Source organism: Ursus arctos, unplaced genomic scaffold (genome assembly GCF_023065955.2).
Source record: "Ursus arctos isolate Adak ecotype North America unplaced genomic scaffold, UrsArc2.0 scaffold_4, whole genome shotgun sequence".
Lineage (NCBI taxonomy): Eukaryota > Metazoa > Chordata > Mammalia > Carnivora > Ursidae > Ursus > Ursus arctos.
Window position 1 is genome coordinate 49,557,625 of NW_026623056.1, and position 15,973 is coordinate 49,573,597.

General features: G+C 35.9%; 1 protein-coding gene across 3 annotated transcripts in view; it reads right to left on the bottom strand.

Annotated features, from left to right (window-relative positions):
* Positions 1-15,973, bottom strand: part of TBC1D23 (TBC1 domain family member 23) — a 54,900-nt gene that overhangs the window by 26,792 nt on the left and 12,135 nt on the right. For 2 of the 3 annotated variants that reach the window (XM_026492094.4, XM_026492102.4), the window contains exons 2-5: positions 7,970-8,081; positions 6,518-6,623; positions 5,314-5,518; positions 937-1,060 (exon numbers count right to left, since the gene is read on the bottom strand). In XM_026492094.4, the coding sequence (XP_026347879.1) occupies positions 937-1,060; positions 5,314-5,518; positions 6,518-6,623; positions 7,970-8,081 (547 nt within the window). Of the gene's footprint in view, positions 1-936; positions 1,061-5,313; positions 5,519-6,517; positions 6,624-7,969; positions 8,082-15,973 lie in introns of those variants that run through there. The other variant, XM_044381542.3, reaches the window with a different exon arrangement.

The window sequence follows — 15,973 nt, forward strand, 5'->3', positions numbered from 1 at the left end:
GTATTTACAGGGGAGTCCATGAGGTCAAAACTATTTTCATAATGATATGTAAACTTTAATTGCCTTTTTCATACTCATTCTCTCACAAATGAACAGTACTTTCCCAAAGGCTACATGAACTGTAGTATCATAACAGACTAAATAAAGAAGCAGATATGAGAATCCACCTATCTGTGATCTAGCCAAATAGATTCACAAAAATATAAAACAATGTCACTATTCTCTAATTTTCTTTTGGAAAATAGTTATTTTGCATTAGAAAAATAAGCTATTTAAATGAATTGGGCTGTGCATTAGAAAAATAGGCTTCTAAATGAATTATTAAATTTCTTAGTTTCAATTTCTAACCAACATAATCCATATAAACTGTGGATCCTCAATAGATACTGAGTATTAGAGGTCCTGACACCAAAAGGTCTGAAAACCACCGACCTAGAATAATAAAACTTTCCACTGAAAATATAAATATAGAATAACAGAGCTGAGATGTACTTTATATTCTTTTCTACTGATCATTTGACAATCTTGAGATGTTCTCCTTATGATTAGATATTAATTCTTATACACACCATCAACAATTTAATCAAAGTTTTAAAGTGAACCAATACATATCACGTATTTACATATATTACATGCATATATTTGCACATATTATATACAGATATCTCACATATATTATATATATAGCACATACATATGTAATATATATGAGATATATATAAAACAACAAATGTCTAAACTTCATTTTAAATAATGTGAACAGTCAAGAGCTAAAAAACCAATTTTTGAAGTTCCCCAAATTTTATTCCTTTGGTTTAAGTAGTAATGGTCTATAATTTAGTACTTTTCTTTCTCTTCCTTGGGAAAAGAAAAAACCTAACTAAAGTTTTATAGAAAGCTATTTTTCATTAAGTGTTCCTACTTTCACTTTATTACCCAGTTGAGTGCATAGGAGTCTGGAGTAATTTTCTTTGTATCAAGAAAAGAACAAAGCTCAGGCTCATGGTATTGGATGAGTAATCGGAAAAGATGAAATGGTCTTCCCTTCAGAGAACAATCCCTAAAAGACAAGAGAAGCAAGGTTTTTGCATTAATGGGTCAGAAATGGTCATATTAGTAACCAGTCCCCCTGGAATACTTACCTTCCCCCGCCACAAAACACCTGAACACCACAGCATTCATAACAAGCCTATCTGATACAACCAGGTTCACAACACCTAATACACCTGTCTGACAAAAAGTTTGTAGAAAACAGCAGGTCTACAGCCAACTCTAGGGAGATTCTCTCCAGGTAAACCCAGGTAGCACTCAAATGAAAGGACTGCAGGGACCACTGAAAACAGCAGGACCATTTAGGTTACTGACAAGTTCTGGATCCCAAAAGGATATCTATAGAGTTCCAAAGAAGTCCAGCCCTCTTTTTCCCTACCAAATAAGAAGAAACTCCTAGAAAGGCTTCAGGTTAGCTCCACAGTTAACATACTCAAGTAGGGATGTCCTTTAACAAAGGTAAAAGTGTGAAAGGGCCACAGATGAACAAAATACTGGACCAGAGCCTTAGAAGCTGTTGAAGTGGCCTGGGAACTAGTGCTCAGAATGAACTCCAAGAGGTACAAAACACTTTATGGAGCAAGTGTACTACTTCTTTCCTTCTTCCCTTGTGTCTCAATGAATCAATAAAAATGTAAACAGCTCAAAGTACAGGCCACCTCAATAAAAGTCAGTATTTATTGAGAAAATATCATGTGCCAAACACTGTAACAGGCACTCTACAAAGTTACCTAATTTTATCTTTACAAGCAACCCTATGAAATAGTTACTATTTTTTCCCTCATTTTACGGATGAGAAAACTGAGGCTTAGTTGTGGGCAAGTAGCTCACCCAAGGTCACATAGCTAAGAAGTCAGCTAAGACCTCTACGCAGAAACTGTATTAAACTATCATGCCACACTCTTCACTATATATAATTTGGTATTTCAACAAGCAGTATTTTGGTATGGATACAGTCTCTAAAAAAACAAACTGTAAAGAAATTGAAATAAAGTAAAAGGCTTCATGTGAAAAAGCTAATGATCGGGGCGCCTGGGTGGGTCAGTCGTTAAGCATCTGCCTTCGGCTCAGGGCGTGATCCCAGGGTCCTAGGATCGAGCCCCACATCAGGCTCCTCCGCTGGGAGCCTGCTTCTTCCTCTACCACTTCACCTGCTTGTGTTCCCTCTCTCGCTGGCTGTCTCTCTCTGTGTCAAATAAATAAATAAAATCTATTAAAAAAAAAGAGAAATGAATGTCACAGTTTTGACATAAAAGCACTCTGATAAAGAATGCTGTCAAATGCTATTTAAGTGGAAATACTGAAAAATAATTTCTACAAAACCAAGATCTGAGATGAATGCCAGGATTTGGTACGAACCTCTATCTACCATTTTTTGATAAGGTAAGTGACAGGGAAGTTTTGTAGAGAAAGCCCTAGGTTGTTAATTCAGATGCCCAGAGACAGAACTGGATTCAAAATGGCAAGACTACCTCCTCCTTTGTCTGAATATTCTCCCCATTCTATAAATGCAAGGCAACTGACTGCTAAGGCAAAACACAGAAACAAACAGTAAATTGTGCAGGGACATAAAAATGTAGAAACAATTGCCTAGTTTGTGTCCCTAACAGGACCTCTCAGGGAGTCAGCCACTGCAACAGCATCTATTCATTTAATAGCTGTATACTATTACTGCAAGGCACTGTGCTTGACAGGATTCTACCCAACTTATATTAACTCTGTAATAAGAAGATACATTACAATGGAGTTCTAGCAGCATTTTGTGGGCTGTGTTCTATCCAGGGGCATTAACACTGACACTTGCTGGAGTGCTATATTACAGGTGAAATTCATAGAAAGTAACTGGAGGAACCTAACAAGACCCTGTGTTACACAGTTGAATGTAAATTCCTCTCCCCCACTACTACTACCTACCACCACCAATGTCCTTTAGAGAAAAAGTTGAACATCATGTTCCTTGCTATCACTAGCTCTGTTACACTGAATGGTGGTAAATATATAAGCTAAAATATAAGCAGCTGAGACTCAGTATGACTCACAAATATAAATTCCAATCTCAGCTCTACCATGACCATAGTAGGCCTGTCTCTTGGCATCTCTGGGTCTGTTTTACTTACATGAAGCACCATGGCTTCAAGGTAGCACAGAGGTTCTCTACCTTGCTTCATGAGAACACCTGGGGAGTTTTTAAAAAATATGCCTAGGCTCTATCTCGTCTATTCATAGTTGATACTTCAAGGACCCACATGTTTTAAATGTTCTTCGGCTAAACAGACAGACATTTCCCGAAAGAAGATATACAAACTGCCAATGAGTGCATGAAAGGTGCTGAACATCACTGTCAGGGAAATGCAAAGCAGAACCATAAACAGATACCAATTCACACTCATTAGTTTAGCTACAATAATTTTTTTTAAATGTTGACAGGATGTGGAAAAACTGGGATCTTCATTCACTACTGGTGGGAATGTAAAATGATACAGTTGTGGAAAAGACTGGCAATTCCTCGAACGGCTGAACGAACATACAGTCACCATATAATTCAGCAATTCCACTTCTCCGTACATACCAAGAGAAATGAAATACATGTCCACACAAAAACTTGTACACAAAAGTTCACAGCAGCATTATTCATAAGAGCCAAAAAGTGAAAATAATCCAAATGTCCATTAACTGCTGAGTAAGTAAATAAAATGTGGTGCATGCAGGCAATGCACGCAAATCCAGAGACAGAAAGATTAGTGGTTGCCTAGGGAACCACTAGTTGGGGGAAAATGGAGAGCTGACTGCTAACGGGGACAGGATTCCTTTTTGGAGTGATGAAAATGTTCTAAAAACTATTGTGGTTATGGTGGCACAACTCTGTGACTATACTAAAAACCAATGAATCGTACACACTAAACGTACACACTAATAATATCTTGAACTATTAAAGAAAAAGTTCTTCAGCTGATTCTAACAAGCAGCTAGGGTGAAGAACTGCATTCGTTAAAGCACAGGTGTCCATCTAAACTTAGGTTCAAATCTTGACTCAAACATACACCAGAAGCGTAATCCTCAGTAGGTCTTTAATCTCTCTTTCCTTGCCTCAGTTTTTGTAGTTGTAAATCAGGGATATCTACCCTTTAGTGGCTATTGTTGAAATGAGAAAAAAAAGCACCTGCACTTAGTATAATGTGTATTACAGGAAGCAGTAAAAAATGGTAGTCATTTAACCACTAAGCTCCAGAACAGATCTCTACTTTGGCTACATACTGTAGTCAACTGAAAAGCTCTGAAAAAACAATGATGCCTGGGTGCCCTCCTAAGAGATCTGATAATCAGGTACACAAACAAGCATCAGGACTCTTCAGAGCTCCCTCAATGATTCCAATGCGCATCCAAGGTTCACTGTGTAGCCAATCCACTGGTCTAGATCATGTCAAAAGTTCCTTTTGGCTCTGAAATCCTGACTACCTCACCCATACCACTGGGAAGTACAAGAATTCTTTCTGGCCTCATGAATGCAGCTCCTGTACTCCCTCCCCACCCTCCCTGCCCTCACCACCACTACTACAACCATGTAAACATCTACCTATCTATTCTCAGCATAAGTGTCACTTGCCCAGGAAAGCCATCTCTGACCTCCAGAGCAAGTCAGGTCACCCTCATCAAATATTCCCATAGCATTCTAGGGGCACCTGGGTGGCCCAGTCAGTTAAGTGCCCAACTCTTGAATTCAGCTCACGTCATAATCTCAGGGTTGTTGAGATCAAGCCCTGTGTCGGGCTCCACACTGGGCATGGAGCCTGCTTAAGATTCTCTCCCTCTTCCTCTGCCCCTCCCACTGAAAAAAAAAATTCCCATAGCATTCTATATTTCACCTTCCTAACACACAGCACACTTCTAATTACTCATTCAACACCTGCATATCTAAGATTACATTCCAAGCTGTAATGCCAGCACCTCACTTAAGGAAGCACTCCAAAAATTTTACTTTCCATGTAGACATTATAATGCTATTTTTATTTTATAAGGAAAGAAATTAAAATAGGGATACTATGAAAAAATTGGCATAAACTCTACAAGCATAAATTCTTAACTGAAGAATCCTTTAAAATCTATAACCACAAAAATAAAGTCAAATAACCATTAAGACTCAAACAATCCTAAAAATTATTTTAGCCTCTTACTTTACCACCAAAGTAAATCTAACAACTATAGTTCAAAGCAAACTAGACCTTTATTCATTCTTAAAACTATAATAACTAAACCATATTTTACCTGGGAATGTACTTATTCATGATAGCATAAAAGCAGTTGTATAAATCGCTGCGTGGCAGTTGAAGATGCACCAATGGCTTCAGCAGATGTATCCAGCTAAGGGACGTGCTGTATTTAATATTACGTGATTTACAGTAAAAGGTAATTACAGATTCAATATCCAAAAGTAATTCTGTTGCCTTCTCTTCTGGCACTGAAAGCTGTTCTAGAAAATAAGTGTCAAAATTAAGTTACCAAGGGTCTGTTAGAGACTCCATTATTGCACATAACACTTGTTTACAAACATATGATACTATCTTAGTGTATCTGGAGCATGAAAAGGACAAAATAAAACTACATGAAAGCACACGTTTCCTTTTACTTATCTAGTATTTACTAAATATTCAATATTTATTAACTCAACGTAATAATATTTGACCTATATATATGTTAAACGTTAAGAATGGATAATCTGAAGTAGAGAGGTAGGAAACATAGGCTTAACCCATATCCCTCAAAAGCAAAAAGGTTTTTTCTAAACAACAGATTATCATCTACCCCATGAGGGACAGCTGCCTCTATAGCTCTGTCAGGGACGGTGATTCATTCTCTACCACCAACTTCCCTTTCCTTTGCACACACCAGCAATAATGTTACTGCTGTGGTTAGTACACAAAAGCTTATCTAATCAAAACTTAACTAAAATGTGATGAAAAGAGAAACAGAAAGACACCAAAGGCTGTAGATGAATTTAAAAATATAAACTAAATTCATTTAATGTTGAAAAAGACCTTGTGGAGTCATTAGAAACCTTTCACCCATGACTTACAATAGTTTTTTTATAGCAGATCATTACCAATGATAGATAAACTTTGGGAACACAGACCTTTTTAATGTGGAGATGATATACAATCATACAGATCTTTACCCAAAAAACTGTAAAGAACTGAACATATAATTAAAAAAAAACCCACTAAAAGAATTTTAAAACTGTAAAGAACTGAACATATAATTTAAAAAAAACCCACTAAAAATTGGACTCTCTTAAAAATACTAGACATTACTTCATAAGAATTTCAAAAGAGAAGTTCTAAAACTATTTACTAGCCCTTCACAAACACAACATATCCCAAATTATAACAGGATGATTCTAAGAGAGTAATTCCTCTACCTCAAAATATTATTTTCAAAATTTTCACTGTTTGAAAACAATTATTAAACTTACCAATAAACTCAAGACAATCTTTGTGAATAGCATTCTGTTCTGGCAAGTCTAAAATACCATCCCATGATGCCAAACTGTCGCCTTTTCCTGCAACATTTAGAGCAATCTGCAAGAAAGATAAAAGCAACTAGCTTCACATGTCATTTCTCATTCTTGGGGAAAAAAATGCTGTAATTATGGAAAGTCCTGAATTTAGAAATAATAATGCATACTTCTAAGATTACAAAGTAATAAATTTATGCTCCACCAATTGCTGATCATATCTTAATGAACATGATTATTTTAAATCTTCCTACATTAAATTTTACTACTTCATATCAATCCAGTGAATAGCATATTTAAATTTATTTCAAGCAAACATCATCAATGCTATCGACTGAATGTTTGTGTCACCCCACAAAATTCATATGTTGAAACATCTCCAATATGATGCTATTTAGAGGTGAGGCCTTTGGGAGGTGATTAGGTCACAAGGGTGGAGCCCTCATAATGGAATTAGTGTCCTTATACAAAAGACTCCAGAAGGAGCCCCTGGCCCTTCAGACATGTGAGGACACAATAAGGATTCACTTTTTTTCAGTTTAATGGTATTACAGTTGTTTTAAAAGTTTTTATCTTTTAGACTTTCATACTAAAGTATTTTGGTGTGCTACCAAGGATTTGCTTTAGAATAATCCAGTGTGTGGAGTGGGGAGGAAAAGATGGAGATACTAATTAATCAAGATTGGCCAAACAGTTAAAGCTAAGTGATGGGTCATGGGGGTTCATTATACAAGTATCTACTTTTGTATGTGTTTTAAATTTCTATAATAAAACATTCAGAATTCTACATACAGTTATAATTCCATTTCTGTTACATACATATGCGCAGAGAAGAAAAAAATAAAAAGATACATACTAAGACATATGTTTTACCCATAGGTGATAGACAACAGATGATTTTTACCTTATTCTATGCTTATATGTTTTAACAAAGATGAGTATTTCTTTTGCAATCATAACAAAATCTTAATTTAAAATTAAAAAAAATGATAATACACATGCACTGGAGAACAGCTGAAGAGGAAAATAAAGCAAAGTAAATTATCCTGTAATTCCAACACACAGAGAGACCTATGTCCCTTCCCCACCTCGTCTTTAACATAGCTGAGGTAATTCCTGCTCCAATTATAAATCCTATTTTATTCATTGGTTGCATTTTCTCATTTCATTAAACTATCTTCATAAACATCATTTCTAATAACTACAGAAGAAACACTGCCTTTCAAAACCTAAATTATTAAACAACCAAACATGACAGAAACACACATTTTTAGTAAGTTGCTCTGTTTGATAAATTCTCTAGATGCAGCACGCTCATAAGATAAAGTTTTCTGCAACTTAAACAGCTGAACATAAAAATTCTCAAATGTTATTCTTAAGTGAACATATTTTGTTTTAGTTTCCAGTTACCTTCCAAACCTTGGCCCTCAGATCAGCAGGCAGTGGTCTCCCTTGAATTATATTTCTCAAAGTTTCAAGATCACAACCTCCTGCTTCCAGAGCTTCTTCAAGATCTTTTTCCCTAAAAAACAAGTCCTTAATAGATCAATTTTACTTATGTTTTCTTATTCGAGATTCATTTATCAGCACGGCCAATTAAAGGTCGTGTCTATGAAAAGAAGGTTCTCAGCAGCCAAAACGTAATGCCAAGGCATACACGGCATTTTATTTGCTTGAAAGGGAATCTCAGGTTTCACGCAGTTTACTCTTACTTTGCATTTAGTTCTAACAAGCTGAGTTATGTTTTCTAAGATACGAAACTTAAAAAGAGAAGACAGGGCATGCAAGCTGACGGCACTGAAAAGTCATAGTAACAGTACTATTCATGGTAGTAGTAATGACTAACACTTTATATCGCACTATCTTTGTGCCAGGCACCTTTCCAAACACTGTCCCTGTGTTTTTTTAATTCTCACAACAACCCTATGAAGTAACCACAATCATCACTGGCCCCAGTTTACATATGCAAAAGTTGAGGCAAAGAGGAATTATATAGCTTATGATCACTTATCAAGTAAGTACTAGAGCCAAGATTCAAACTTTAACAGTTAGGTTCCAGAATTTATGTTCCTAATATTATGCTAAATAGTGGCAAAGAGGAGAAATCATAAAATTCAGCCAAGAATTCAAAGCACTGCAGTATGGGAATACTTAGTACATTACTTATACAGATATCATGCCTAGAGCAGTGCCTGGCTTACAGTGTCCAATTAATGTTAGAGGAACAAAAAAGCTCTAATGGCACCACTGTATTATATAGTAAAGCAAAACAAGACAACATCACCAAGTAAATCATCAGGCAATTATGCTCAGTCTACCATGTTTAAAGAGAAAATTAAACATGAAATAAATTTTGTTTGTATATACTTAAAAAGAATACATTAAAAAAAACTTTCACAAATGTTATGAATTTTTAACCATGAAATAACACTTAAAATAATTAATTCCCCAGAATTCTCAAAAGCTGAAGTTTCACTCTTTGTAATTTTAATATGCAATACAAAAAAAAATCTACACAAATAAAAATCCACAACTCAGCCAATTTCTAAAATTCTTTGAAGCAGACCAAAAGGCAGTCTCCCATTACAATCAGGAAACGAAGATTTTGTCACATTTTTGTGTGTATAGGTGGTTTTGAGAAAAATAATTTACTTCCATTCTATATTCTCTCAATAAGACAATTTAAATTTCCCCTATTGATAGGATTCCAAAAATATTAGTTTAAATGTATAACTTTTTTGAAAGATTTTATTTATGTATTTGACAGAGACAATGTAAGCAAGGGGAGCAGCAGGCAGAGGGAGAGGGAGAAGCAGACTCCCCACTGAGCAGGGAGCCCGATGCAGAACTCCATCCCACGACCCTGAGATCGATCATGTCTTGAGCTGAAGGCAGCCACTTAACCAACTGAGCCACTCAAGTGCCCCTAAATGTATAAATTTACTAAAGTGTTCCCTTCTTAAGAGGAATTAAATGAAAATATAATCACTTGGGATCATATTCAATAGAAATGTAGTGATCAAATTTGAGAGATTTCTTAACAAAGCTACTATAAATTCATAAGAACAAGAAGATAACAGTAATGACACAAGAAACATTTTGTTCTTTTGCTATATGGTCACCAAAGTGCTGGAGGAGAAAGTGAGGGAAAGAGATTTCAAGTCTTCTGCTGAGAAATGGTTCAGGCCTGTAGCTGATAAAGAATGGGGTTTAATCTATTATATTCTGGACGAAATGTAAGAGAGATCCTGTTAGAATTTGAAAGATTGTTTGTAACCATGAAACAAAGAAAATTTAATGTGATCTTTGATGAATAAATACCGTATTTTTAATGATTAAGTATGTAAACGAACTGAAGACACCACTGCATGAGATGGAATTCTTCTACCAAATAAATGAAGAACTAGAATTTTTCTATTTTTCAATGCAAAAATCTTTCGTTTCTTTTTGAAGTAACATTGCCAAATCCCTTAGTATTCCAGACACCAAAGTCAGTATTTTGGGGCAAAAGGCCCAACCCTCAACATACTTTTTAGATCATAATAATGTACAAGCACATCCCTACTGATACAGCTGCTGTTGGATTTTTTGATGCTGCCCCCAGGGAACCACAAACGTGGTGTCCAGCAGAGCAGTCATAAGCAAGAAACCAGCAAATGCTCCAACTTAAGTAGTAAAAGGAATTTCTCACAAACGGAACAATTAAAAGTAACGTTATTTTCTGAACAAGGTACTCAAAAGTTCAGTTATCAGACCTTCAACATTATAAATGCACTTGTGAAAGTAGGGAAGAGTTGAAAATAGTGAAGTTCAATAATTCATGTAAGGCTCAAGTTCCTATCAAGAGATAGGAACTCTATGGCACTTAGCTCTCAAACAGAATTTTCCTTCCCCTGAACCAAGTTTCCCCCTACTTTTGAATAAGCAATACCTAACATTCGAAAGCAAGACCCACATCTGATGGAGTATGATTGGGCAGACTATGGTTTTTTAAATCTTCTTTGATGATGGTGGTTTCTTACAGGATAAAGGTTGGTAGAAATGTACTGCACACTCAGGCAGGTCCTAAAATAGAAAAGCACAGGCCTTATCCATTAATTCTAGTTAAGTCCGAAAAATTATTGTCTACTTTGCTCAGAAAGTTCATGGCAGAGCAAATTCAAAACATTGGGGTTGCAAATTAACAGAAATGCATCTCTTCCCGGTTCTGTGACACTGAAACTGTATTTGTTAGTATAATACTATAAGTTACTGCTGATGATCTAGCAATGACTTATTTTCAAAACCTAAATAAAACATAAATGAATATTCCCTCACTTGATGTTCTGTGGCAAAATCACCTAATCTAAGCATTGTAACCCAAGTTGTTTTAGAATTATGGCAAGGCAAACAATCTGACTACATTCATATGAAGTTAGTTTAATGCTTATTCAAGCTAGCAACAGAGTAAGATTAAGATTTTTATTCGTCAACCAAATGGTGAGTAACTTCTGGCACATGGAAGCATTTGCACAAAGCAATTTAAGAGGGCATGGTGGGAGAGGGGAACATGAATTTTCAAGCGCTACCAAATTAAATATGGATTTCTAAATGCTTCTAGGATTAATAAATTCAATTCGAAATTTTGTACATAATTATTTTATGAATAAGCCATAAAATGAATCCATTTGAAATTATAATTTTTAAAAGCAACTAGATTATATAAGTTGTGTTCCTAGAAGTTAAAAAGTCATAGAAAATCTGCCCCGGGGTGGGGGGGAAGGGACGACTGTATATTACACTTTTTTTAAAGATTTCATTTATTTATTTGAGAGAGAGACAGAGAGAGAGAGCACAAGCAGGAGGAGGGGCAGAAGGAGAGGGAGAAGGAGGCTCCCTGCTTAGTGGGGCTTGATCCCAGGATCCTGAAATCTTGGCCTGCAGCCACTTAACTAAGCCACCCAGGGCCCCTACACTATCTTCTAAATTGTTTTTCCCCTAACCATGTTTTAAAAACTTCTTTTCCCTATAATTTCAAAAATTGATGAAAACTTTAATTGTACATACTCCAAACAGGAGATGAAAACAAGACTTAGTTCATCTGTGTCTTCTTTTTTTAACATGTATCTTTCTGCACTTAACTCCATATCCATTATCAGCCATTCTCCACTCCTCCCCACCCTGCTCCCAGCCTCTGACCACCACTGATTTACTTTCTGTCTCTATACATTTACCTATTCTGGACATTATATTTTATTTTTTAAAGTTTATTCATTTTTTAAGTAATCTCTACACCCAACATGGGGCTCGAATTCATGACCCCAAGATCAAGAATTGCATGCAAATAAGTGTTGGCGAGGATGTGGAGAAACTGGAACCCTGTGCACCATCGGTGGGACTATAAAATGGTGTAGCCACTATGGAAAATGGTATGGCTATTCTTCAAAAAATTAAAATACAGAATTACCATATGATCCAGCAATTCCACTTCTGATTCTATACCCAAAAGAAGTGAAAGCAGGAACCTGAATAGATATTTGTACACCCATGTTCATAACAGCAATATTCCCAATAGCCAAAGGTGGAAGCAACACAAATATCCTTCAGTGGATAAATGGATAAATGAATAAATGAAATGGGGTATATACATACAAAATGGAATATCATTCATCCTTACAAAGGAAAAAAACTGAGACATCTACAACATGAATGGATCTTGAGGACATTATGCTAAGCGAAATAAGCCAATCACAAAAAGACAAATACTGTACAACTGTACTTATTTGAGGTACCTAGAACAGTCAAATTCACAGACAGAAAGAAAATAGTAGTTGCTAGGGACTGGAAGTAGGTCAGAGGTATGTCAGTATCCATTAGAACAAAAACCAAAATTGTGAAAGGTAGCTACTTCAGAGAAATGAGATGGGAAGGACAATTACTTTGCACATAGCATTAGTCAGTAAAGCTTGAGTATATTTATGTCGTATATTTGTATGTACTGCTTGAATAATTTAAATATTTATGGATTCCTTTTTAACATTAATACCCTTTCAGTCAGCAATAATGGAGAATGAGTAAAATGATTCAGCTAAAAGCATGTTCAAAGTAGTGCTTATTATGACTATGAAAATTACAATGTAGCTGTCTTAAAATGAGGAACTGATCTAAATTAGTAGAGGGAATATGAGGCAACAATTTAAAATGCTGAAAAACAAAAAATGACACAGAAAATGTTTATCATATTAATGACATATAGCAAGTTTTTAAAAACGGGCAGTTTTAAAGCTAACATACAGCATATATGTGCTAAAGAAATAGTATACTATCCCCACTTCCCATCCACTCTTTCCCACACACACTGGGAAGCTATGAAAAAATGTTTATTTCAAGTAGAGTGCTTATAGGACAGTTTTAATGTGTCCTTTTTTTTTTTTTTTTGAAGGGGGTATTATTGTAGTCTAAAATGAACAAATATTTGTGAGGAGAAAGAAACAAGAATGATGCCTCACTTCTTGTCTTCCATCTTAAGTAAGACCACCCCCCATAGCCCCCTGACCATGGCCTAAGTAAGACCTTAAGCACTAAATGTCACTCCTTTGTCCTCCTGCATCATTCAGAAAGCTACATATTCTCAGCATTGGGTTAATCTAACCAATTCTGTCTTTTGTTCCTACACTCCGCTCAATAAAGACTTCGTGGGAAAATAAATTAAGACAACTTTATGATGCTATCATAAATTCACCATCTTCTCTATCCGCTTGGCATCAATGCTGGCTGAAAATTTCCTATTCACCACTTTCTTCAGAACCCCTATACAGCCACTTTACCTCATCTGACTTGAAAGAAAAAATAGAGGCCAGCAGGCTCCTCTCCAAAAACAAACACAAGCAACTTACCATCATCTCCAGACAGCGTTTCCGTCTTTCTTCTGTGAACAGACATCTATGTATCCTTTCTCTAGTCTTAACACTGGTAATTTCACCGGGGTCTTCTCTCTTCCCCTGAACTCTTCTGAAACCATGTGCCACCAATTATCCCCTCTCTTCTATCTTCCACTTTCTCTTTTTCCAGTATGCTTTATATCAGCATTAGAAACAACATCAACAACACCACGAAAGTTCCTCCAAACTTTCCTTTCCATCTAGTTACCAAACTCTTGGTTGTTCCTTTCACAACAAAGAATTCTCAACAATATATGTCACTATTTCTCCCTCATCTTCCTCTCAATTCCCCCTCTTTTACTCCCCATCATTTTTCCTCCCTCTTTCACCCCCACCACTCCATAGGGACCACTCTCCCTATGCTCCCCACTTCCTGCCTAATATCCAAATCTTTACCTTAATGCAACTTTTCCAAGGCATCTGACAACTCTTCTTTCTTCAAAAAGATATACAAATGACCAATAAGTACATGAAAAGACATTCAACATCATTTGCCACTAGGGAAATTCAAATAAAAACCACAATGAGATACCATTTTACATTCACAAGAATAGCTAATATCAAAAAGACACACTATATTTCACACCCATTAGGATGGCTAGTATCAAAAAAAGGAAAAGAACATGGAGATATTACAATCCTTGTGCACTGCTGGTGGGAATGTAAAATGGTAAAGCCACTGTGGAAAAGTTTGGCAGTTACTTAAAAAGTTACAGAGAATTACCATATAATCTAGCAATTCCAGTTCTGGGTATATATATCCAGAATAATTAAAAACAAGGACTCAAATAGTTATTTCTACAACCACATTCATAGCATTATTCATAATAGCCAAAAAGTGGAAACAACCCAAATATCTATCAATGGATGGGTAAACAAAATGTGGTACACACATACAATGAAATAGTACTCAGCCTTAAAAAGGAAGGAAATTCTGACAGATGGTACAACATGGATGAACTCTGAAGACAAGTGATACATGAAATAAACCAGTCACAAAAGAGTAAATACTGTATGATTACACTTATATTAGGTACCCAAAATAGTCAAATTCATAGAGATAGAAAATATAAGTTACCAGGGGATAGAGGTAGAAGAAGTGAATGGGAAGTTACTGCTTATTAGTTATAAAGCATCTGTTTGGGATGATGAAAAATTCTGGAAATGGACAGTGGTGAGTGATGGTTGTACATAACTGAATGTACTTAATGTCACTGAACTGTACATGTTAAAATGGTAAAACTTAGATGTTATATATATTATACCTCATAAAAAAAAACAAAAACTTGTACATCAGTGCTTATGATGGTATTATTTATAATAGCCAAAAAGTAGAAGGAATCCAAAAGTCCACCACCTGATGAATAAAATGTAACATATTCATACAATGGAATATTACTCAGAAATAAAAAGGAATGAACTATTGATACATGTAACACCTTGATAAACCCTGAAAACATTATGCTAAGTGAAAGAAACCAGACACAAAGGCCACGTATTGTATGATTCCACTCACATGAAACATCTAAAGTAGGCAAATGTATGGAGACAAAAAGTAGATCAGTGGTTGTCAGGGGGTCTAGGGTGACAAGGAATGAGAGAGACTGTTAATGGGTAGGAGGTTTCTTCTGGGGAAAATGAAAATAGTATAAACTTATATCACAATGATGACTGCCTGACACTTCAAATACACTAAAACCATTGAACTGTATATGTACACTTCAAATGGGTGAATTTTATGGTACATAAATTATACATCAATAAAAATGTTACAAAAGAAGTAACTGTATCAGAAAAAGTTTAGGGATGCTTTAATTTAGGGCTTTCAAATAAAGCTACTGTGTCAAACCCTCATTTACCATTTCAATAAAAGAGTGTATCATACGAAAGGTTCAAGCCACACCTCAGGTTAAAGGGTAAGAGCTTGCCTTGCCTCTTTAATTCCCTGACTTGAGAGCAGTACATTTAACTACCACTGTGGGGAAGGAACTAACTCCTGAACAGTTGATATGGCAGCTCAATAGCGAGACCACCAAGAAACTGAGGATATAAAGGCTTTGAGGCGACATATTACAGAGAAAATAACATAAAATTTAAAATCAGAAAATGTGACATCACACCTATACACTTAACAGCCGTGTGACCTAGAATACAAACTTATTCTTCACCTATAAAATGGGGTGATTCATTGATACCAATGAATCAAGAGGTGGGAAGTATTCATACGGCATATGAATATCTTCTGTTCTACCACAGTATCCCTCCCACTCCTCTTTCCATTTCATCTTAATGCCTAAAGCTTGCCTGAATCTGTCCTTTTCAACCCTCTCTTTCTGGATAGTATCCATTGGCACTGAAGCCTTCACTGTAGCTGTCAGACAGTAAGTTGTTCACCTAACCATTTATGGGTACATGTGACACAAATCCTGAGACAAACGGAATAATAAAACACGGAAAAGAGAAAATATGTATGCAGGAACACTAAGCCACTCCT